Source organism: Stenella coeruleoalba (genome assembly GCF_951394435.1).
Source record: "Stenella coeruleoalba genome assembly, chromosome: 2".
NCBI lineage: Eukaryota > Metazoa > Chordata > Mammalia > Artiodactyla > Delphinidae > Stenella > Stenella coeruleoalba.
The window spans coordinates 37,094,008-37,119,802 of record NC_137147.1 but is presented as its reverse complement, the minus strand read 5'-3'; the positions used below and the strand labels follow the sequence as shown (position 1 = coordinate 37,119,802).

At 40.2% G+C, this 25,795-nt stretch overlaps 1 protein-coding gene across 14 annotated transcripts in view; it reads left to right on the top strand.

Moving 5' to 3' along the window:
* SYNE2 (spectrin repeat containing nuclear envelope protein 2) overlaps window positions 1–25,795 on the top strand; it is a 330,405-nt gene that overhangs the window by 55,471 nt on the left and 249,139 nt on the right. For all 14 annotated transcript variants that reach the window (XM_079912180.1, XM_079912173.1, XM_079912176.1 and 11 more), the window contains exon 2: window positions 1,224–1,353. In XM_079912180.1, the coding sequence (XP_079768306.1) occupies window positions 1,275–1,353 (79 nt within the window). In that variant the 5' untranslated portion in view covers window positions 1,224–1,274. The remainder of the gene's footprint in view (window positions 1–1,223; window positions 1,354–25,795) is intronic.

Genomic DNA, 25,795 nt, shown 5'->3' with positions numbered 1-25,795 from the left:
TAAAACTAATTATTAATTGATAAACATATTAATTAATAAACATAGTTTATTTGGTAGGTAAAATCTTTAACAACGGTGATCCATGGGAGAGATGATAAAGAAGTTTTGGATGATAAACAGAGTGGGAAGACAGGATTGAAAGATTTTCGAAGTCTGGCTCTAGCATTAGATGTTTAATGATTTTTGTTCTTTGCATTTTTTTTAAGTGGTCTATTGGATATGACTGATTGTATCTAGCTCTTGGCCTCAGGTTTATTTATTTTTTTGTCTCTCCCCCCGCCAACATTTTATTATGAAGAATTTCTAATATACAGCAAAGTTAAAGGATTTAACAGTGAACACACATATTCAACACACAGATTCTGCCATTATCGTTTTGCTATACTTTGTTGATCACGTGTCTGTACACTTATCCATTCTTCTATCCATCCCCTGATACATTTTATGTTTTTATGTACTTGGTTAAGTTTATTTTGCTAAGGAAGTCATCATCTGTATGGGAGAAGTCAATGATTTATTCTCAGCCCCCAGAATACAAATAGTGGCATACACATACACGAAGCAGTACTTTTAAAGAGTTGCTCAGTAAGAATTACTCTTACTGGAAGGATTCCTTAAAAGTCAGAGTGGGGGTAGAGAAAGAAATGTGTACGTGGAAAAATAAGGGCTTAGGAAAATAATTCAATATCTTAGATAACCCATGAAAACATTCTTTTTGATATAGTTTTTTTAGTTTCACTTTGCAAACTATGCAGACCCAGTTCTTATTGTTTCCAGTAAATGGCAACAATCATGGAGCAGAAAAGGAACTAAGTTAAATGAAAAGCTTTAAAGAAAATCCTTGTATGTTGAGGCTAATAATATAATACACACAAAACCTAAGATATCAGTTCGTGTCAGCTTTACATCCTCTGGACAAATTATAAAATATAATTGTGTAGCTTTCCTTTTCACCGCTAGTATAGAATCTGCAATGCTAGCTCTTGTGGAGTTCTGCCTGCAAACTCTAAAGGGACTGAATAGGTCATAGGGCAAAATTTTGATTATGATTCAAAAAAGAAGGCGTAGTCACTTTGTTCCATGTGAACTAAGCAACACTTTCTAGAAAGCTGTGATTCTTTTGGAGGGCAGTTTCTGGTTGCTGTTGTTTCCTGGCAATGCATGTTTACTGGAAATGCAGGGCTGCAGAGTTACTAATGAGCATTTATCCCTTCTATTTTTAGTTCACTTCTTTAACTGAGATGGACATGGTATAATCTCCATTGAGTCAAAGGATGGCATCTAGTCCTGTGCTTCCCACCGAAGACGAACAGGTTTCCTTGGGCATCGATGATCTCCATTTTTCATTGCAAGGTATTAAGATTGGGTGTGGTAACTGTGAGAACCTAACTCTCATCTATTCACAAATTGTATTGCTTTCTGTCTCTCTTATGGTAAAATATATACATGTATCTTTATTTTTCCAATTGTAGAATCTTTCAGTATACTTCAGTATCTTTACTGCTATCTCAGCTACTTAGGAAAGTAAGGAATACCTGGAAGGAACTTGGTATCTCGGTTTCTCAATCTGAGTGCATGTGTTTTATTTGCAATGAAAATTAAATAGTTAACCATAGTTTGCTTGGCATTGTTTGCACTTATTTTACATCTTTTTGAATGTACATCCTTATTTTGCCCTAATAAAAAGGAATAGTAGTAGTATTAAAAGTGAGTGAACTTTCAGTCCCATGAATTATGTGTGCCTTTATGCAAATAAGTACTGTCTGTATTTTTTTTAATGTTTCTTGGCAATATTTGTTATGTACTTTGAAAATTCCTTAGCCACTAGACTTTACACCTCTGTTGCATATCTTGGAGCTGAGTAAAGTCAGCTAGTGTAGAATAAATAAGGGTATGGCAAGTCTTTGAAAATATTTATGTCACTGTGTATTTTAAAGTCGTTGAAAGATTATTGACAGCATTATGTAACATTCTTAGAATGTTATTTAGAAGCCATAGCTTTTGAGTCACTATTTTTTTTTATCTTTAATTTATTATTAAATTAAATAGAAGAATTGAAGTATAATAGACATATAACATTATATTAGTTTCAGGTGTACAATATAACAATTCAGTATTTGTGTAGGTTGTGAAGTGATCATCACAATAAGTCTAATTAACATCTGTCACCATACATAGTTACAGAATTTCTTTTTCTTGTGATGAGGACTTTTAAGATCTACTCTCTTAGCAAGTTTCAAACATGCAGCACAACATTATTAACTATAGTCACCATGCTGTGCATTATATTTATTTGTGTCATGTATGATAAAGATCCCCGAAAGACTTTCTTTCTGATATCTCTTTTTAATTAAACATGGTTTTGAATGATTAACTTCTTGACCTTGGGGTCAATGGCTTTTAAAAATAAATATCATGTAATTTGTATAGACTCAAGAAACATATTTTGAGGGATAGTACTTGAGGTAAGAATTTAAAAAATTCTCAGTAAGTGCATTTTTATGGTGTTATATACTTGTCATAAGTAGTTTGAATCAAATTTTCATTTATCGGAAAAAACCCAATGTTCTTATTTTTCTCTCAAGTTTTGGTTGAATATGAGTAGTAATTCATGTGCCCTAAAGTGTATCAGGAAGATAGTGCATCAATAAATGGTCGGTAAATCTAATTTCTTCCTTCCTTCCTTCCTTCCTTCCTTCCTTCCTTCCTTCCTTTCTTTTTCTTTCTTTCTTCCTTTCTTCCTCCTTTCCTTTCCTTCCCTTTCCTTCCCTTCCCTTCCTTTCTCTCTTTATCTCTCTCCCTCCCTCCCTTCCTTTTTTCCTGAATCAATTGATCCTGATAAGTATATTTATTTGATTTTTTTCTTCCAGTTTTATTGAGATATTATTGGCATACAGCACTGTATAAGTTTCAGGTGTACAGCATAATGACTTGACTTACATACATCATGAACTGGTAATCACAATAAGTGCAGTGAACATCCATCATCTCAAATAGATACAAAATTAAAGAAACAAAAAAATTTTTTTCCATATGATGAGAACCCTTAGGATTTACTCTTGACAACTTTCATATATAAAATAGAACAGTGTTAATTATATTTATCATGCGTACATTACACCCCTAGTACTTATTTATCTTGTAACAGACTGTAACTAGACTTATTATGGTGATCCTTTTGAAATGTATAGAAATATATAAACACTGTGTTATGTAACAGGAACTAATATAGTGTTGTAGGTCAATAATACTTCAAAAACAACCAACCAACCCAACATAGAAACTCACAGAAAAAGATCAGATTTGTGGTTACCAGAGGCAGTGGTGGTGGTGGAGTTGGCTGAAAGCAGTCAAAAAGTGCAAACTTCCAGGTAAATCTAATTTCTCATGCTGGCTCTGCCACTTACCAGTTCTTTGAACTTGGATAAGAGACTTTATCTTTTTTGCCTCAGTTTCCTCATATTTAGAATGTGGGTGATGATGCCTATATTGCACCTGTGCTTTGAAGATGAACCATAATGCATGCAAAGGGCTTAGCACCATGCTTGCCTGACATAGAGGAGGAACATAGAGTAGGAGCTCAGTAAATGCATCATAATTTCTTTGTAGATATTACAGTTAAAATCTTTGTCCCAAAGGATTTCTTGTCCAGGAGCACACAGCTAGAGTAGAAGTTGCATGGTGGGTAGGAAAAAATGGTAAACCAGATGTCTGGTTTTCAGTTTTGACATTTCTGTTCAATGGCTTCCCATCACACATGGGATAAAGCCTAGACTTCTTGGTGTGGCTCACAGGCACTTCCTGTCTGCTGCTCACCTTTCTCTCTGCCCTCATCTCCCACAAGCACCCTGTGCTCCAGCCCCATGGCTCCTTGAGGGGCCATGCTGCCCTGCTTGTGTGCTTTTGTTCGGGTGGTTCCCCGTGCAGCTCTCCTGTCTCCTCTTTCCACTGGAAGAGTCCAGCTCATCTAGGCCTCCTCTATCTCTGTTCATTCCAAACTTAGCCAGACTCGGCCCTCTCCATGAGCCCCACTCTTTCTTTGGCTGAGATTCACACTGTGTCCTCTGTTCTCCCATAGTACCTATTTTAGCACTTATAATAATAGTATAGGTGTTATATTTAAAGATGTTTTCTTCCCCACTGTAGAGTTTTATGTAGCATGCTCTAGCTTACACAGCACCCTTACGTACATTACCTCATTTGATCCTTACAACCACACTGTAAGGTAGATATTTTTATCTTCAAGATACAGAGAAGGAAGCTGTGGCTCACAAAGATGGAATTACTCCCCCAGAGTCACACAGTTAGTGAGCAGCAGAGCTCAGTTTTGACCTGGAGGATAGTTTTCTTTCCACTGCACCACAGCCACTCCGACATAGTTCAAAGAACAATTTGAAAGAGGGAATTTCCCGAACAACTTTCTCTGGAAAGTGCAAATAAATCTTAGCCTTACCCTAGTTAATCCATAGCAAACTTTTATATTTTTAATTTTTATAGCAATCTTTCACATCCTGAATATGGATGGGCATTTTCAAGTAACATTAATCTCAGGTTCACAAGTAGCTCAAAATAATTAGCAAGTTACTGATAAATGAGTGTTTTCTTATAGCATGTTTTGAATTATACTAGGTTATACAATCTGCTCTACAGTAGGAGATGAGTATGGGCTGCTTGGCAATGGAAATGTGATATACATGTGCTGCCGGTGTGAATGATTTTTCCTTCATGGTCTCTTTAGAGGAATATGCTGCTGGATGCATTGCTCTATAGGGGGAGAGGTGGAAAACCAATACTATACTATAGTCAGCTTTACACTGGGCAAGGGCTGCTCACATTAGCCAAATACTCTCAACTGAGGAGTTCCCATGACTGTAGAATGAAGGCTTAACCATGAAATGAATGGATTTCCCAAAGTTAAGTTCTGTATTGTTATCACCAGATTTGTAATGATTCTTTCGGCCTGAGTTGCTGAAAGAAAGAAAGAAAGAAAGGAGGGAGGGAGGAAGGAAGGAAAGAAAGAAGGAACTTGTATGTATTTCTGAAGGTAACTTTGGTTTCATTGCACGGCTATTAGCTACGTAGACAAAAACATTGATAGACAATATTATGAACATTAGCAACTACTGAACTGCAGGCTGTTGGCAATAGTCTTAAAATCATTTGGCTTTGTACACCATGTAAGCAGACTTGTATTTCACAGAATTCACATGTGCTTAGTGATCCTTGGAGTAATATAAGTAAAGAGATTTTATGTCATATGAAAGGCTCAGGATGACCGCTCATAAGAAAGGTTTTTTCTCCTCATTTCAGAACCTTTTTTTAAAAGGAAGAAAGAGGCCTATTTAACTAATAATGCCTACTTTATTTTAGCCAAAAACTTATATAAGGTGAGGCAATTATGGCCATACCTTGACTGAGAATAATACGCTTAAGAAAAGATTAAAATGTCTGCATTGAAATGTGGTGAATCATTGTTGATATGCTATGAAAACAGGTATATTATGTGTGCAAGGCCAACAAGGCATCAGACCTAAGGAATCAGGCAGTGCTTTGCTGAAATTCATAGAGCAGGACAATAAACATCATTTATTGTTCATCATTTGTGTGATCTTTGAGAAAATGTCTTTATGAAGGGATTTGGCTCCGGACGCGCAGGCTCAGTGGCCATGGCTCACGGGCCCAGCCGCTCTGCGGCATGTGGGATCTTCCCGGACGGGGCACAAACCCGTGTCCCCTGCATTGTCAGGCGGACTCTCAACCACTGTGCCACCAGGGAAGCCCATATGAAGGGATTTTTAAAGGCACTTTTTGTAGAAAGATATTTGTGATCTCTTAGTCTAGTGAGGATAGTAATATTGAAATGGTTGGATTTTAGGGAGGAAAAAGAAATGACATTTGTGAATTTGAACAATTTGAGCAGGTTAATATAAAAACTGGAATTTATTTTAGTTTAGTGCATTTTGTACTACCATGGATGGTCCACATTTTAAATAGATTATAGATATGAAAGTTTAAGCTGTTAAAATGATAAATAAATGGTTGCTTTTAAAAATTATTTGCTTTACTGAGGTTTCCATTATAGAATTTCTTTACATCTTTCCATTGGATTTCTTACCTGGCAAAATAATAGATGCTTCCTTCCCTTTTATCCTAAGAGAATAGTAAGTACATATTTTGTCTGAAATAACATCTCTGCTAAGCTCTTCAGGTGGGAAAGGTATGTTCAGAGAACATTTCTTTGTGGTATCGGGCAGATACGATTATGGAAGCAGTAAAGGGTAAAGCTGGATAATACCACAGAGTTTTCAAGTTGGAAGGGACTTTCTTTGCCATTCCATTTAATTTGAGACCAAAGGAGGAATCCCTTCAGTAGGATTTCTGAGATGAAGATCCTTGAGGGAGTTGAATTCAAGCCCAAGAAGTTTGGGGATTTTGCTTTTAGGCAGCAGGTAGCTATTGGGTCTTGGGAATGAGAGGACAGGGTCCATGGTCAGAGTTGTGCCTTAGGAGATTAGTCTGGGTTTGAGGTATAGGAAGACTTGAAAGGGGTGAGAAAGTGAATTGGAGAAACTGATTAGAAAGCTTTGCAAATATCTGCGTATTGGGTAATGTTGGCATGGATTCGAGTTATAGCAGTGAGTAGGAAAGTATGGGACCGATAAGAAACCATTAAGGTGGAAGACTCATTAGGACTCTGCAGTTATTGACTATGCAAAATAAGGTGGAGAAGCTCCAAAGTTAGAAGCTGAGCTGCTTGAGATAATAGTGGTAGCAACTATAATGTCCAAAGTATTAACTTCCTTTTTTAAAAAAATAAATTTATTTATTTTATTTTTTTTTAATTTTTGGCTGTGTTGTGTCCGTTGCTGCGCACTGGCTTTCTCTAGTTGCGGGGAGCAGGGGTTACTCTTGGTTGCAGTGCGTGGACTTCTCATTGCGGTGGCTTCTCTTGTTGTGGAGCACGGGCTCTAGGTGCGTGGGCTTCAATTGTTGTGGCGTGCGGGCTCAGTAGTTGTGGCTCGTGGGCTCTAGAGCGCAGGCTCAGTAGTTGTGGCACATGGGCTCAGCTGCTCCACGGCATGTGGGATCTTCCCGGACCAGGGCCCGAACCCGCGTCCCCCGCATTGGCAGGCGAACTCCCAACCACTGCACCACCAGGGAAGCCCCTTAACTTCCTTTTTATTTAGTGTCTTTTCACCAAGTATTTTAATAGCATCAAATAATAAGACCATTAAATACTATTTTATATCAATATGCTTAAAATAAATTGTTGTAGATAAAAAATCCTGTTTTCAAAGAAACTGTTGAGAACTTCCTATGTCATGGAAAGCTTAATAGCACGACACAGGTAGAGGGCCCATTTGAAAGTCAAATTAATAATGAGTGAAATTGATACCTGGAATTGACATGATATTTTAAATCAACTATAGTTCAATTAAAAACAATGAGTGGGGCTTCCCTGCTTGCACAGTGGTTGAGAGTCCGCCTGCCGATGCAGGGGACACGGGTTCGTGCCCGGTCCGGGAAGATCCCACATGCCGCGGAGCGGCTGGGCCCGTGAGCCATGGCTGCTGAGCCTGCGCGTCCGGACCCTGTGCTCCGCAACGGGAGAGGCCACAACAGTGAGAGGCCCGCGTACTGAAAAAAAAAATCCAAAAAACAATGAGTGAAATTGACTGACTAGGCTGACTCATCTTGTGATATTTTAAGTGGTAGCTATGGCAATTTTGGACACTTTATACATTTCAGATTTAAGTTTTTTTTTTTTTTTTTGATGTGCACCATTTTTAAAGTCTGTATTGAATTTGTTAGAATATTGCTTCTGTTTTATGTTTTGGTTTTTTGGCTGTGAGGCATATGGGATCTTAGCTCCCCGACCAGGAATTGAACCTGTACACCCTGCCTTGGAAGGTGAAGTCTTAACCACTGGACTGCCAGGGAAGTCCCGATTTAAGTTGTTTCATAATTTTATGTACCAGGAGCACATTATTTTGTTTTCAAAAATGAGGTAGGCCAATGGTAGCTCATTAGAGCAACAGCATCCGAATAGAGAATGTTATCATCAATTAGACAAAGGACTAGGAAGGAGTGTGTATTCTGTTACCTTTGCCACCACACGTGGAATTAACTTTCATGCGGTCCTGCCAAAATGCTGGTGAACGGTTAACCGTCTGCACGAACCTGTATAAAACCATGTCCAGCCAAGTTACGGTGTTGTTTCAAACAATGCTCATATGTTTTATTTAGTGCTGTTATCTTCTAGATGACATATTTTAAAAGGTTAAAAAGCCCTTTATGCCTTCTGGGTAGACATTGCTTGGTAGGGCTGAGCAGTGAAATGTGAGTCTCTGTAGTTAGGTTATTACTCCATTTAAATTTATTCATGATTTACTGAGTATCCATCTGAAGGGAGGCTTTCAATGTATGTATTCCTTTTAATAACATTAGAAAATGTTTGTGTTCGTTGGGTTAGATTACAAGAATAATTATGTGATGTAATGTTGAATTTTATTCACTTGTTCAGTAAATACTGGATGGCAACCATAGATAGGGTGTTAAGGATGCAAAGATGAATAGATTGAGCACCTGCAAGAGGCGTGTAGTCCAGCTGTGCTTTTGCCTGTTGACATCATGTGAAAGTGACATCAACAAGTAAGACAAATAAGAACTTCCCAGGAGTTTGTTTTCCTGCTGAACCCTCTGTCATTATTCCTTATCCTGGAGTTTCCTTTCATCTTTGGACATCTCTTGCTCTAATAAGCCATCTGAGTTCCTCTAAGTATGTTAGGTGCCCTGCATAGGAAATCTTGTATCTTTATTGCCAGTGAAATTTCTGACGTGTTTTAGGCTTTCAATAAAAAACCCTGTAATGAAAAACTGAGTGGCCATTCCACTATAAAGATATATATTAGGAGTTTGGGATTAACATAGACACACTAGTATATATAAAATAAATAATCAACAGGAACCTACCGTGAAGCACAGGGAGCTCAATCTTCTGTAATAACCTATATGAGAAAAGAAGCTGAAAAAGATGGATATGTGTGTATGTATAACTGAATCACTTTGCTGTACACCTGAAACTAACACAATATTGTAAATTAACTATATTCCAATATAAAGTAAAAATTAAATTTAAATTAAAAAAAAGAAAAAAATATATAAAGTATCCTGAATTAGAAAAATTGTTCAGTGTTCAGGGAAATCAGACAGGATGGAAACAAAGATTTCTTTAGACACGAGGCAGTGAGGTATATATATGGTGTTTAGGGGCTCAGTAGTGTTTTAGTATCATGTTTCTGAGAGAAATTCTGTTCTACCTTATGACAGTGAGTGAATGAAACTGTGAAGACTGAGAAAGAGGAGTGGATTTAATAAAATGCTTCTGGGTAGGATTTCTGCCCTTTTGCACCTAGGTCCCCAATGTGGGATTTTGATGGAAATGATGAATGAAGAGTAAGAAATATGCAGACAGTATTTTTGCTTCTTTAACCAAGGCAGACTGCTTTGTTATTATGAATAAAAGCAATATCTCTGGGTTTCTTTGTTTTTTTGCCAATTAGGTGATTATTACACCCGGAGAAAATAATCAAGTTATAGTCCTTCACCAGCTATCAGTGCTGTACTGTCCCAACAAAAAAGCTTCCAGAAAGTTCCTGATATCATAATAGCTGATACTGTCTTCTGCTGTGTTGTTTTGGAGGATTAGTTGCCTTCATATTGTAAAGCTTCATAATCTTAAAAATATTCCAATTAAATGAAAAACAAAATAGCTCTGGAAGCAGTGAATGATGTTTTTCAGGGAAAGGTTTTTTCTTTTTCTTTTTTTTTTTTTTTCTTTTTAGGTTGTATATATACGGTTTCGTCTTCTGGGAACTTTGGTTCTGTTTTTGCCAGGAGTTTGGGGATAAGCTTACTTTATTCTGGGTCAGTTACATTTTGAAAAGTAGGGCAAGATAAATCCAGGGTCATTTAGAGTCCTGTTAAAGTAGGTTAACAAAGATCTCATTCATTCCTTATAGAAATCAGAATCCTTTTTAATTAGCCCCATGGGCGATACAAGATTTTCTGAGCATTTGTTGTGTATGCATGTGTGTGGGGAGGGGGTGTAATTATTCAGAGCTTGAAGTAGTATATTAGGAAAAATAAAACTCAAAATAATTTCCCTTTGGAAATGGGAAAATTTGAAGTAAATATAAGAGATTAATTTATAACCATCTGGTGGGTTTAGTGTGTGATTTTATACTCTAAAAATCAGAGGTCATTCTACATGTGCCTCTTCAAGAGATTACTTCCCTCATCTGGTTTCAGCATTGGTGATTATAATTTCTCCAAATGGCTCCATTTTTCTAAAACGTTCAGCAGGGAAATTTGGTAAAAGGTAACTGTATTTGTTGTTCTCAATATGTATGAGAGCTGAAGTTTACTAATAACCACCGGGTATTTTTAGAGTCATTTAAAAATGATAGATAAAAAGCTGTGAATGATTTATTAGAGAAATGGAATGTTTGACATTATCATGTGTGTATATCTTAGATATATGTATATCTTAGAAAGATAATGTGTGTATCTTTGCAGGAGAGATATGAGATTCTGGGTGAATAATCTCTCCTGGTCATTGATGGTCTATGAGGCAACATGTGTTGAATGAGCACTGGAAGAAAGTGGGAGAAGAGCAGCCACACACACTTGCTCTCTGCCTCTGGGGTGGAGCAGCATGCACGGGTCACGCCTTTGTCTTTTCAGCCTTTACTACAAAGGGTACTACCAATTACACGGGTAGCGAAATGTTACAAGATCAAGGGCACCTGGCTCAAATACAGAACACCAACAGCCCTTCTCAAATTTGAGTAACATGTAGGATCTTTCCAAAACGTGGGCGTTGTTGGCCTCGTCTTCAGTTAAGAAGGATATTCAGAGTGCAGACTAGTTCTGCTGTATGTGTCTGTCTGCCTCAGTCTGGGTGTTTACTCAGCAGAACTTCCAGGGTGGTTTGATGTCTTCAAAACAAAATGTTTCAAAAGTACAGTTGAATTCACACTTAACCACTTTATCGCGTAATTACGGTTTTTATGAATACAGGTAAATCTGTTCATTGATATATTCATGCAGCATGTGAAACCCCACCTTGTATCAAGCACTATTTTTTTTTTTTTATCAAGCACTATTTTGGGTTGAGAGGTTATTGAGGTGAACAACTCCAGTAAGCTTCATGTGCCCCACGAGGCTTGCATTTCAGTTACAGAGACAAACAATAAATCATTAAGAAAAATAGCAAATATCAAAAACAGATTTATGCAAAAATGGATTTATGCTTGGGCATCTTCTTTAGATCAGGTGTCAGAGAAGGAAGAGGAGATACTTAAGGAGCAATTGAATAACACAAAGGAGCTGCTGTGCAAAGAGCTAGGGAGGAGCATTCCAGTATGAGACAATGGCTCAAGGAAGAACTCAACAAGAGAAACAAACATGGTGAATTCATGGAGCAAAGGGAGCCTGGTGTGGCTGGATTGTGGTGGATGAGGGGCAGGGTGATTGGAGAGCAAGGCAGAGCTGGGTTAGGCAGGGATTCATCAGCTCTAAGCTAAGGTGTGTGGATGGGAAACCTTTGGAAAGTTTTAATCAAGGGAGTAACATGATCTGATTTACATTTTCCACTCTGGCTGCTGGGTGGAGAAGGGATTATCTGGGAGCAGGAGGGGAAGCAGGAAAGCCAGTTAGGATACTTTTGTTGTAGCCCTGGTGAGATATCATAGTATTTTGGACCCAGGGTGGTAGCAATGGGATGAAGAACCACGGATTTCTTTTCAAAGGATGTTTGTGAACATTGGGATGATTGGGTGATTAATAAGAGAAATTAAGGATAATTTCTAAATTTTTGCCTTGAGCAATTGGTTATGGAATTTATTGTGATAAAGATTGGCAGATAGGTCTTCCCTGGTGGCGCAGTGGTTGAGAGTCCGCCTGCTGATGCAGGGGACATGGGTTCGTGCTCTGGTCCGGGAAGATCCCACATGCCGTGGAGCGGCTGGGCCCGTTAGTCATGGCCGCTGAGCCTGCGCATCCGGAGCCTGTGCTCTGCAACGGGAGAGGCCACAGCAGTGAGAGGCCCGAGTACCGCAAAAAAAAAAAAAAAAGATTGGCAGATAAACTAGTTTTGGGGGAAATCAAGCTTGTATTTTTGCCATGATAGATATGAGATGCTTATTTGATATCCAGATGGAGATGTCAAGTAGACAGTTGGATGTCAGGATTCAGAGTTCTAGAGAAAGGTATAGATTTGGCAGCCATCAGCATATGGCTGGTATACTTACATTTAAAGCCACGGACTGGATGAGATCACCTATGGAATAGGTAGCTAGAGCAGACCTTTTAGGTCTTGCAGGCCTTTTAGGTCAAACAGAAGAGGAGGAGCAAGCAAAGGACACTGAGAAGGAGTGGCCAAGGCCAAAGAAGGGGAAACCAGACAAGTGTGATGGCCTGGAAACCCCTAGATGAAGATATTTCAAGAAGGGTGTATGGTCAACTGTGTTAAGTAGAGAAATGGCCATTGGATTGGGTTCATAGAGTCAGCTGGTGGCTCTAATGCATTCGCCACACTCAGATAGTAGAGCTGGAGGCCTGACTGGAGGGGGTTGAGGAGAGAATGGGAGGTGAGGGAGTAGAGACAGTGACTTAACATTTCAAGAAATTTTGTTGATATCAGGTACTTGTTGAAGGGAAATGTAGGATTTTTTAAAGTAAGAGATACTACTCCATTAACTGTTATGCTTTTCCTAAGTTAGGTTCATTTATTGCTAGAGCCCCATTCATTTATTTGTTCATTCATTATTCAACAAGTGTTTTTAAATACCTATGGTGTATGACACTGTGCTGAACACAGGGGATGGCACATGGCATGTGCTGTCCTGAAACGTGTGTTCTGATTATAGGGATACAGACAATTATATCAACAGTAGAGTATGCTGTGTGCTGCAAAGAGGGCTGACATGGTGCTATAGAGGTACAGAGTAGGAATACCTCACCCAGACTTGGGAGTCAGGGAAAGCTGTCCAGAGGAAGCGATTTCTAAGCTTAGACCTAAAATGTGTTAATAGATGAGCAGGCGTTGAAGGTGGAAAGAGTGCTCCAGGCTGCGGTGACGGCATATAAAAGCCAGAAGATGAGGCTGAATGTGGCACATTCCAGGAAACGGATGTTTAGCGAGACTGAGGATTAGAGTTTGAAGGAGAGTGTGAAAAGATGAGGTCATGTGAATGTATAGGGGTTTGAAGTTTTTCTTAAGACCAAGGGGAAGCAACTGAAGGATTCTGAGTAGAAGCATATTCAGAACTAGTGATTTAGAAATCACCCAGGGGGCACTGTGGGGTGTGGTCTTATGGGACTGAGTGTGGAGACAGGAAGACCGGCTGAGAGATAATGGTGTCCTCATCTAGGAGGTGCCGGTATGGATGGAGAGAAATGGATATCCAGAGATATCTAATAGATATAATTTTCAGGGCTTTAAAATTTTTTAATTTTTGTTTTATTTTTAAAATTTTTATTGGAGTATAGTTGATTTACAATGTTGTGTTAGTTTCAGGTGTACAGCAAAGTGAATCAGTTATACGTATACATATATCCACTCTTTTTGTTTTTTAGATTCTTTTCCCAGGTAGGCCATTACAGAGTATTGAGTAGAGTTCCCTGTGCTATATAGTAGGTCCTTGTCGATTATTTTATATATAGTAGTGTGTATATGTCAATCCCAATCTCCCAATTTATTCCCCTTCCCATCCCCTGCTAACCATATGTTTGTTTTCTACATCCATGACTCTGCCTGTTTTGTAAATAAGTTCATTTGTACCCTTTTTTTTTAGATTCCACATATAAGCTATATCATATGAAATAATTTTTATTTTCAGCTTTATTGAGGTAATTATCAGGATGTTTTGATTGACTGGGTATGGGAAAGGGAGGGAGAGGGAAGTATCAAAGATGACTCAGGTTTATTCTTGGGCAAATGAGTGGATGATGGAACTGAAAAAAAATGCAGGAGAACAACTTTGGTAGGAGAGGGAGTTGATTGAGATGGTAACTCAGTTCTGGAAATGCTGAGTTTGAACTGTCCCTAGAATAACTAGGTGGAGATACCCGGAAGATAGTGGAATAAACATATGCACAGCTCAGGAGAAACAGACACCTGGGCTGAAGGTAAAGATTTGGAATTGATTAGTATATAAATGGTGATTGGTTCCCTGGGAGTAGATGAAGGTATCTAGAGAAAGAGAAGAAGGGCCTAGGCAGAACATTCCAGAGATAGAAAAAGCAAAACCAGCCCATAATAGGGCCTGGGAAGGGGTGTCCAGAGAAGTAGAAAGAAAACAAGGTGAGTGTGGTACTGTGGAATCCTAAGAAAGAGAATATTTCAAGAAGGAGAGAGTAGTAAACAGTATCAGAAGTTTCAAGGTATCCAAAAAGTACTGAGAAGTATCCATGAGGTTTAGCAATGAGTATATTATAAGTGGCCCTGCTCAGAATTAAGTGGAGAGGCTGGGGTGGAAGCCAGCTTTTCGTGGGTTGAGAAGTGAGTGGTAGGTGAGGAAGTGAAGACAGCCAGGGTAGACAATTCTTTCAAGAAGTTTGGGTTTGAAGGGGAGGACAGAGATAGGGTGGTAGCTGGAGGGGCCACAGATCTGGCATTTAAGCTGATTTTTAATTATAATGAAAAGAACATGGATTTTGGTATCAGACATGTCTGGATTTGAATTTCTCTCTCACCAGATGTGACAACTAGAGCACAGTATCCAGGGCACAGTAGACTTTCAATAAATGCTTATTGAATGAGTGACTAAAAACCCTTCATCTTCTGGGAGCTATAGTTTTCTCATTTACAAAATGCCTGCCTGACCACCTGACTAGAAGCTTTAATGAAATAGTGTCATTGTTCCTTACCCTCGAGTCCTACTTATTCCTGGACATGGCTTGTTTCAGCAAGCCTTCTGAGCCCCTCCACGCGTGTCTTAGGATACCCATAAGTTAGAATAGATTCACATTGCATTACATTATGTTAATATCTCAGTTTATTATTTCATTACTATTTTTGCCAGGCCCTTCCTGTTCCCTTGTTGTCTCAAGAATAAGTCACCCATGTAAACCAGTCTAATTACTTTAGCTAGGAGTTTCTGAGCGTGAGCTATGTGAACCCCCTCAGTCAGGATCTCTGGGAATTGGGGCACAGAACCCTGCACTTAAACCATGACTCGCTGGCATTCAAAAGTGTAGGAATCCTAGATTTGTAATCACGGCACGTATCTCCTTAGTGCAGTCTGGCTCTTTTGCACTCAGAAGTCAGAGGTGCTTGGACTGCTGCCCTGGTGGAAGGTGTTTAGGCTCACACCTTGATTTTCACAAGAAAAATGCTCACAGTGTTAATGTGGTTGGTGAAAGGCAGTAAGGAGTAAGAGATACGTGCTAAAAGAAATGTAGTCATTTCTTTGATTTATTCATTCCACAGATGTTTATTGAGCAACTCAGGTGAGTCAGAAGAGGGTAAGAAAGAAGAGAAAAAAATAGCACCCCAGATCCTAGGCATTTTATCTGTATTGTGGGCTCATTTTCATGTGCTAGAAATACAAGATTTGCTTTTACGCAGAGAGCCAGGAGCTATGTTCCATGGGGCTGGAAACAAAAGCCTCAGTGTGAAAATCTCAGGTGTTTGCATAAGGGTGTGGTTGCCTCATGTGGCTACAGGACCTTGCTGGATCCTACATGCTAAGGCCCTAAGCAGAAATTCTTTGCTGTGTGTCATAGATTTCCCCAACAAACTAAGTACTTAAATCTGTGGGTTCACTGGGGAAAAATAGCAACAAAGCCCCTCTCGCTCCTGCCCCAGCCAAATAACCATTCATTCAACAAATGCTTTCTGAATTCGAGCAACATGAAACACACTGTGTACAAGCTGCAGGCAAAGTGAGGCGCTAAATCGGACCTGGCCTCTGCTCTCCTAGAGCCCGTAGGCTAGTGAGGAGGCAGATAGTCATCAAGTTAGCTCACAGATGTTAGCTAATATTTTTTTAGGAACGGCTTTATAGAGATATAATTCAAGGTGTGATTCACGTACCATGCAACTCGCCCATTTAAAGTGTACAATTCAATCATTTTTAGTGTACTCACAGAATTGTGCAACCATTGCATTTAATTTTAGAACATTTTTATCACCGCCCGCCCCCCTCACCCCCCAAGAAACCCCATACCCTTTATTCCCATTTTATTCCAAAACCTTGTACTCCTCCCTGCATCAGGCCGAGGCCACCACTGATGTACTTTCTGTGTCTATAGACTGTCCTATTCTGGACATTTTGTACATGTGGAATCATATAATATGTGGTATTTTGTGATGCCTTCTTTCAGTTAGCATAATGATTTCAACATTCATCCCTGTTGTAGCTAATATTCATTTGTGTAGATCAAGCATAATCTTGCCAGGGATTGATAAACTTTTTTTGTAGAGGACCAGGTAGTAAATATTTTAGCTTTGAGGTCCATATGGTCTCTGTCACAACTACTCAATTTGCCATTTTAGCATGAACGTAGCTACAGACAATATGTGAACAAATGAGTGTGTCTGTGTTCCAAGAAGGCTGTATTTACAAAAATAAGTGGTGGGCTACATTTAGCCTTTGGGATTATCTGTTGTTGATCTCTGATTCTACATCAGTACAAGTACTCAATCCTCTTAGCAACTCTGTGAGGTAGGTACTGTTAATCCCCATCTTACAAATGAGAAGACTGAGGCACATAGCAAGTAGGTGGCAGATACGGGATCAAACTCAGGTAGTCTGGCTCTAGAGCCCATGCTCTTAACCTTGTCAATGATTATACGTTCAGGCCGATGCTAAGTAGTGGAGGAAGACAGATTGACTTAGGTTTCCTTCGGGATGCAACAATTGAGCTGAGCCCTAAGGGTAATTAGAAGTCAAGTAGGTGAAGAGGGCAGGGTGGTGCAAACAGCTGTGGCAGGAGGGGACATAGCTTGTAAAGGCCCTGAAGGAAGATGGAGTGGCTGGAGCCCTGGGCATGGAGGAGAGCTGTAAGTGCCGAGGCTGGAGAGATGCTCTGGGGTGGACCATGCAAGCCTCACAGGCTGTTTTGCTTTTGATCCTCAGAGCAGAGAGAAACCATCAAAGGGTGGAAAGGGTACTGTGGTCAGATGTACTGGCTGAAGTGGAGAACAGATTGAAGGGAGCAGAGCAGACCTGGTTGGCCATGGACATGGTCCAGGCCAGACCTGACGGTAGATCAGGCAAGAGGGCCGTCAGATGTAGAGAAGGAGGTGCATACCAGAGCCACGTGGAGGCAAATTTGCAGGATTTGGCAGTAGGCTGTACTTGGGGCTGATAAAGGATGGTGGTGTCAAGTCCATGAGATGAAAACACAGATGAGGGCGGGTTTGGGGAGAAGTAGGGAGGTAGAGTGTCATTTCAGTCCTGGAATGCTAAGTTTGACAGGCAAGTGCTGTTTTTTCCATAGTGACAACACAGATTCTCCTGGGAGGAAATACATGAATGAAAAGAATTTTGAAGTAGAGACGTGGTTGCACATTGAGTTTACGAGATGTGTTAGCTAGGACTTAGCTTCTAAACTCACTTTTCCGGTTCAATAAGTGAGATCTCAGTCCTGGTACTATTTATTTTTCTTTCTTACTTGCTTATTTGTTTGGCTTAAGAAAATGTGTTGTAAATTGTCCCCCTGCTTTCTCTGTTGGTTAATAGTCTCCCCTTTTGTAGTTCAGTAACAGGCCTTTTCCTGTTTATTCTTCAGATATTTTAGGCTTTTCTTGTTTTCATTGTGCCTGCCTGTGTGTTTTCATTCATTTATTTGTTTGTTATCATCTCCATGAGAAACAATAGAAGAGGTGGCCTTATTATTTTTAGTTCCCTTTCTATTGGATAACAGCTTGGGTAAGATTCTTTGGGATGGCTGTTGGAACACATGGCTAAAATGTGTTGTATTATTGTCTGAATTTAGTTATTCTTACCTTGTCTCACAGAGAGTTGAGTTGGCAGCATTGTTTCAGGGGAGAGCAGCAGGGTCTCATTCGTGCATGCCCTTTTGTTCAAGACATTTTCTTAGTAGAAGAAAGAAATTACCCAGGGGTTTTTGATTTTGAATTTTATTTGTTTTTCTTAGACAGCAGCTTCTTATTACTTATCTATTTTATACATATTAGTGTATATATGTCAATCCCAATCTCCCAATTCATCCCACCCACAGCTTCCCCCCACAGCTTTCCCCAATTGGTGTCCATACATTTGTTCTCTACATCTGTGCCTAGGGGTTTTTAAAACAAGGATTAGGATAAGACATAGGCCTAGTAACTGTTGCCAGTAAATTCTTCTCCTTGCAATAAGTCAGTTTGAACCTCAATCTTTTAATATTTACTAAGTTTTTCAGTCAGCAAAATGTATTGAGTACCTCTTCTCTACATGGCACTGGTCTAAGGGGAAGCAAAAACACAAAAGCATAAGGATTTAATATTAAGGTTGATACAAGGAGTAGGAGAGAAACCACATAGAGGTACATGACTGCAGTACATGAGCAGCAAGTGGTAATTACCATAAGATAGAAACAAAACTGTTGGTTATTCATGTAGCTATCCTTTCATAAAAATACAGGTAGAATGATGATAAACATGCTATTTTATAATTTGCTCTTTTTCACTTAAGAATATACCTGCATCGGCACATAGGTATCTACTTTGTTCTTTTTACTGGGTAAATGATAATTTTCTTCCTTTCTGGTAATGTGGAAGGTTTATGATCTCCTTTTTAAAAATTTCTTACGGCTTAACAGATGCTTTTTAACTTTAAATAGTGTACCTAAATTGCTGCTTTTTGAATTATCAACTTAAAAAATGAAACCATATCATGAGTAGTAATTTAATTTACATATACATACATTCTTTCACTCGACAAGTGTAGTAATTTAATTTACATACACATACATTCATTCTTTCATTTGACAAGTATTGACTAAGTGCCTTCTACTTGTGAGGTATTATTCTAGGAGCAAGGAACCCAGTGACCGACCAAAACAAATCCTTGCTCTTTAGAATTTATGTTCTTTGCCTGTCTAATCTAGAAGGATGCACAGGAAATTGTTAATTAACGTTGTCTCTGGGGAAGGAAAATGGGTGTGTGGGGAAAGTTAAGATTAACTTTGAATTCTGTTACTGTTTATAAAACATGTTTTATGAGGATTATATATTACTTCCTAATACTAATAATGATTAAAAAAAAAAAAAGACCCAACAAAGTATTGTGGTAGGCCAGAGCCAGAAGAGATTATTTCTGTTTCACAAAGGGGACATTTGAACAGGATTTGTCTTATTTTAACAAACGTTGATCGAATGCCCCCCATGTGCATTGTGCTGGGTGCTGGGGTTTCTGTGAATGCAGAGGGATGCGGGAGGATTAGCCAGTCCAGAGGGTACATAGCATGTTGATTCAGAAAAGAGAGCAACTTAACTGGGGAGCTGCATATATTCTAGTTTGGCTAGAGAAGGAGGATGTAAGTGGGGAAGTCATGGGGGATGAGTCAGGAAAAAGTTGATTGGAGTCAAATTCTGAGTGACCTAGAATGTTAGGCTAAGAATCTATAATTTATTCATTAAGGAATTAGGAAGTGATCAAAAGATGTTAATGAGGAGAGTGAAAGATCCAAGTAATAAATCTGGTGCCATGTGCAATAAACCTGTTATCAATAACCCAGCAATAGAAAGGGAAGAAGGGAAATTCCTGGATAGAGAAGGTTGCAAAGCCTCCTTGGTGACCTCATGAACATTCTTGGAGAAGCCACATTGTAAGAATTTGTTGCTGTGTTTAAGTGAAAATGTCAATTAGAGATTCTCATGCCTGGGTAACTGCCTTTGAACTCTTACTACCAGGGAGGACTGCTGGAGTCAACATTTTAGATGAACTTTTGTGGAGACTGGACCTTGCTGAGACACAGTGGCCTTGGTAGTTTAATAATGAGATTTATAATGAACTTAAAATCTACACTCTTTAATTGAGCTTAACTCAATTTGTTTTCATTTAAGTTCCCTTCCAGCTAAGGATATGAGTTGCCAGCTCACAAAAGGCAGATTGAATAAGAACAAAGAGATTAAATGTATTTTTATGGTAATGACACCTAGAGAAAACCTTTTCCTTCTATGCCTTTCTGAAACTCAGCCAGATATTTTCCAAGAATGATAATCTAGGATAGCCATATGGGCCTGAATGAAATTCACTGACTACATTTTCCTGCATTTTATATATTTCTTATTTGCCTTAAAAATCAGAATAGAGAATTTCTCATTCTCTATTCCTTGGCATTTTAAGAAACTCATCCTTATGATAGATTTTATTATTTTCTGTCTGTTTTTGTCTTTTTCTGTCCCTGATGTCTGCTGATTAAATGGTCTTTTTCTCATTACTCAGCCATAAAAAAAGAGTGAAATAATGCTATTTGCAGCAACATGGTTGGACCTGGAGATTATCATAAAAAGTGAAGTAAGTCAGACAGAGAAAGACAAATTTCATATAATATCACTTAAATGTGGAATCTAAGAAATGGTACAAATGAACTTATTTACAAAACAGAAACAGACTCACAGACTTAGAAAACAAACTTATGATTACCAAAGGGGAAAGGTGGGGAGAGAGGGATAAATTAGGAGGTTGGCATTAACAGATACATACTACTATATATAAAATAGATAATCAACAGGGACCTACTGTATAGCACAGGGGAACTCTACACAATACTCTGTAATTGCCTATATGGGAAAAGAATCTGAAAAACAACAGATATTTGTGTATGTATAACTGAATCACTTTGCTGCACACCTGAAACTAACACAACATTGTAAATCAGCTATATTCCAGGGCTTCCCTGGTGGCGCAGTGGTTGAGAATCTGCCTGCTAATGCAGGGGACACAGGTTCGAGCCCTGGTCTGGGAGAATCCCACATGATGGGCAGCAACTGGGCCCGTGAGCCACAACTACTGAGCCTGCGCGTCTGGAGCCTGTGCTCCGCAACAAGAGAGGCCGCGATTGTGAGAGGCCCGTGCACGGCGATGGAGAGTGGCCCCCACTTGCCGCAACTAGAGAAAGCCCTCGCACAGAAACGAGGACCCAACACAGCAAAAATAATTAATTAATAAACTCGTACCCCCAACGTCTTAAAAAAATAAAAATTAAATAAACAAACAAATAAATAAATAAAAGATCCTATTCTCTTTATGTCATTTTGAGAAGAGTTTTATTAGTTCATTAGAAAGTTACTCTGGAAATTAAAAAATAAAACCCAACATTAAAAAAAAATCTCACCCACTCAAATTAAGTTGCTTTAAAGCATGTGGCTCTCAATTATTTTTTCCCCAATGGGTCAGCCTTTGAAAAGAACAAAAGGTTACTTATCCTGCCATAGGGGGAGCTATTTGGCTCTGGTTCCTGTTGAATTAATACCACTTTTCAGGGATAAGGCAGTATGAGAATGTGAGAAAAGTGTGTCAAGGGATAAGTGACATGGCACAGACGAAACCATTTAATTGAGTAGTCATAAAGGTGTTTAATTGCACCTGGGAAGTCTTTGTCTGCTGTTAGCAAGGGTCCTCGTTGCATTTGAAGGGTTATGATTTCCAGGATGAAGAGGTAGACAATGTGTTAGTTAAAAGCCATGAAATTTAAAAACCTTTTCCTGAGGGTTTCATTTGCTAACTGGAGAGTTCGGGTCGGGATTTGTTCTGCCTGCTCCTCTTATTGTTTTTCCCCTTGTTTCTATTAGATTTTAATCAACTTAGGACAGGGATAACTTAAGGTTTTCTTTGGAAATTTTTGGTTATTTTAAATTTATGTCCCTATCAGAGGTCAGTCCAACCTATGTGAGACTAGGTGCTCCAAGTTGAGCAGTCCTTATAGAGCCCTCATATGCTGCCTGTTTTCTCAGCCTAGGAAAGTTCACAGTCCTCAGTTTGCGCAGTACCAAGACCCCTTTTGTCCAGCATCACATGGAAATGATCATGTGATCCCTCATCTTTCTTGGAAATAGTTCAGAATGACTGAGGTTTCCAGGTGGATGTGCAATACTCAAACTCCTTGGGCACACAGTGCTCCTTTACATTCCTTTTTGTGCCAGCATTTCACCCCCTCTATGGTCATTCCTTTCTCCCACAATAATTCCCCTAACGTTACTGTAGACTCTCTGTCCTGGACCTGGTAGTATTCCTGGTTAGTTTCTTCTCCATACTTTACACCTAGAAAGAAAAAAAAATCTCTCTTGGCTCCTTAAGGACAAAGAAGAGAGCCCGCGGGCTTCCCTGGTGGCACAGTGGTTGAGAGTCCGCCTGCCGATGCAGGGGACGCGGGTTCGTGCCCCGGTCCGGGAAGATCCCACATGCTGCGGAGCGGCTGGGCCTGTGAGCCATGTCCACTGAGCCTGCACATCCGGAGCCTGTGCTCCGCAATGGGAGAGGCCACAACAGTGAGAGGCCCACGTATCGCAAAAAAAAAAAAGAGAGCCCTCTTTGTTTGTTTTCCTTGTTGTTTGTTTTGTTTTTTGTTTTGAATTTCTGCTTTTTTGTAATAATGAAATAGTCCCTTCCTGCTTATACACGTGGCCTCGATTAATGTACTTTGTGCGCATGTAACTTGATCCTGGAAACATAAAAACTTGTTCTCTAGTTTTCTCTATGGTGGAACAAAGTTAGCTCTCAACACATTTTTTGGTAAGCGTCAGTACATGTTTAAAATTTATTGTCTTATCATCTGCTGATTCTAGGGAAACAAACAATGAAAACATTAGTAACATTTTGAATTATAGGACAAAATTATGGTTCTTTATAATTCTTTTTTTAAAAATTTTATTTATTTATTTATTTTTGGCTGCCTTGGATCTTCATTGGGGCGCAAGAGCTTTCTCTAGCTGTGGCGAGCGGGGGCTACTCTTCATTTTGGTGCACGAGCTTCTCATTGCGGTGGCTTCTCTTGTTGCGGAGCACGGGCTCTAGGCATGCGGGCTTCAGTAGTTGTGGCACGTGGGCTTAGTTGCTCCGCGGTATGTGGGATCTTCCCGGACTGGGGCACGAACCTGTGTCCCCTGCATCTGCAGGCGGACTCTCAACCACTGCGCCACCAGGGAAGCCCCCTGAATATATTTTGAAGGTGGACGTAAGAGGATTTCCCGAGGCATTGGACGTGAAGTGTGAGAGAAAGAGAGAAGCCAACCTGTGATGGAGGAGGAAGACAGAGAGTATAGGGGCCTGCAAGCAGAAGGAGAGAGTGATTATCTGTACTGAATGCTGCTGATTGCTCCAGAAAGATGAAGACTGAGAATCGATCATTGGTTTTAGTGGGGGCTGGGGGGGTCGTTGATGAACTCGATTCATGGTGACCTTGATGAAAGAGTAGTTTCAGCGGAATGGTAAGGGTATGATTGGTGTGGGTTCAGTTAAGAGAGAAGGAGGAGGGGACCTGGAGACCAGGAACATAGACAAATCTATTTGAGGAGTTTTGCCACAATGGACCTGTACCTGATGGGGTCAAGAGAGGGTTGTTTTTTGTTTTTAGTTTTAGATGGGCGAATTAATAGCATGGATCAGTACTAATGGGAATAGTCTCGGGTGGGGGAGAGGATAATACAGGAGAGAAAGGAGTAAAAGGTCCTGGAGTAGCTCCAAAGGGATGAGACCTGGTGAATGAGGGAAGGAAGGGATTGGCTTTAGGTCTGAGCAAGGCTGGCTCACCCATGCTAACAGGCAGGAGGCAGAGCCTTTTGATAGGTTACTAGACAAGGGAGTAGATGATCCCTAAGTGTCCTGGGGAAGCAAGGTCTCAGCTGAGAGTAAGGATGGGAGGGGAGGCGTTGGGAGTTTGAGAAAGAAGGAGAGGGTGTGAAATTGCTGTCTAGAGGAGTGGGAGAGGGCAGTGTATTATGATTTCCAGGCAGCATTGAGGGCCTACTTGGCGGTCACGATGAGACTGATCAGCAGTTACGGATTTCCTTCCAGCCACATTCAGCAGCATGCGTGCAGGTATGAGTGAGCAGAGAGTGGTGATGAAGAGCACACAGCAGAATGAGAGGTGCAAGGGAATGTTTGTAATAACTGATCGTGGAATTTACAATGGATAAGGATGAAAGGAAGGAGACCAAGGGGGCGAGGGACAGTGTAAAACTGGCAGAATTGATGGCTTGGAGTTGCTGATGGACTCCAAGGATTGTTGGAGTTGAGACACTAGTGAGAATGAACTGAAAAGATAAGGAATGATGTTCAGAGATGGGGATGCATGAACTCAAGATCATGAGTTGTAGTTATTAGTAATGACAAGGTCAGGGTATAACCATGACAGTGAGTGGTTGAGGCAGAGCAGAAGACACATTTATTGGAGAAGAATTCAAGAAACAGAGAGGCCAGAAGGTTGGAAGTTTCACCAGTATGTGTATTGAAATTACGACAAATTAGGGGTCACATTGGAAAGAGCAACAGTGGGGAAGGAACTAAAACCTTTGAGAAATGATGAGGAATGACAGAGGTAAGTAGATGACTGTAATAGTGGGGACTGTCTGATGCCATGAGAGTTAAAGCTGGAGCATTTCAGGGACAAAGAGAGTGGAAAATGATCTGGAAGTAGCAGCGAAGAGCAAGGAACTAGTGGTCCAAGGTCTGTAAGAGAAAGCAATGCTGTCACTTGGGAGGGCTGTGGGGGAAGCAGAGTTCTGGGTTAGGGCGGAGGTTCAATTAGAGCAGAAAGGTGAAGAGGGTAGTGGGCACATAGGGGATTTCGCTGATGGTCTATTATGGATTTCAGCATCAGTGAAGGGTTTCAGGAGTTAAGGAGAGGTGGGAGATGAGAAAAATTGGGGGACGTGCAGAGTCTTTTGGAAATTAGAGGGAGAACGGAGGGGGACCTGAGTGTGTGAACTGTGTGTGTGTGTGAGGGGCAAAGGCTCAGTGAGATGAGATCTGGTGAGCCCGCGGTAGGTGGTGGGAACAAGGCTGTAAGCATTAGGCACAGGGAGGAGTGGGTGTCTGGATTGCTCTCACCCCTGTCCAGTAGGATGAGGAGATCTGGGGAAATGGAAAGACAGTCCTGTGTGCAGGGGAACCCCTGGCCTCAGGGCTGAGGGTGTCTGCTGGAGCCGAGGGGCTAGAGGTGAGGGGAAGAATGGTGTCGGGATGGAGCTCTCTCCTGCCCTGGGGAGGAAGGAAGGATCCACACCGAGTGTTCTGATCTTTCCCTGGACTCCTGCCTGGTTAGTAAGAGTGAGAGCTAGCACTTCTGTGTTTCCTTGGTGCAAGGGTCTGTTCACTTTGAGTGAACCACTAACAGTCTCTAGCGGTGAGTGCTTCTCACCTTATTCCACGAGGAACCTGCCCCACGTCACACAGCTACTCAGTAACACAGGCAGGATTTGAACTCAGGTCTCTCTGATTCTAATTGCAGCTGATTGACAGTTAATTCAGTGACAATATATTCTTCATGATAAATGTCAAGACTAAACTGCCGCAACTTTATGAGCCCTTTGAAATGTATTCAGATGTTCTGGGTTTATCTGAAGTACCGTGTGGTGTTGGTTTAGACTGCAAGTCCATTTGGATTAGAAACCCCTTTTTTTTTCTTCACAGGTCCTTGTACAGCACTGTCAAGGTCGTGTAGGGGCTAATTCTTTTGTCGGTAAAATATTAAAAACCGTTGTCTCTTGCAGTTAAACGGTGGCTTTGAGAAATATCTTATTTCAACGTGCTATATTTCCAAAACACTTCTTGGACAA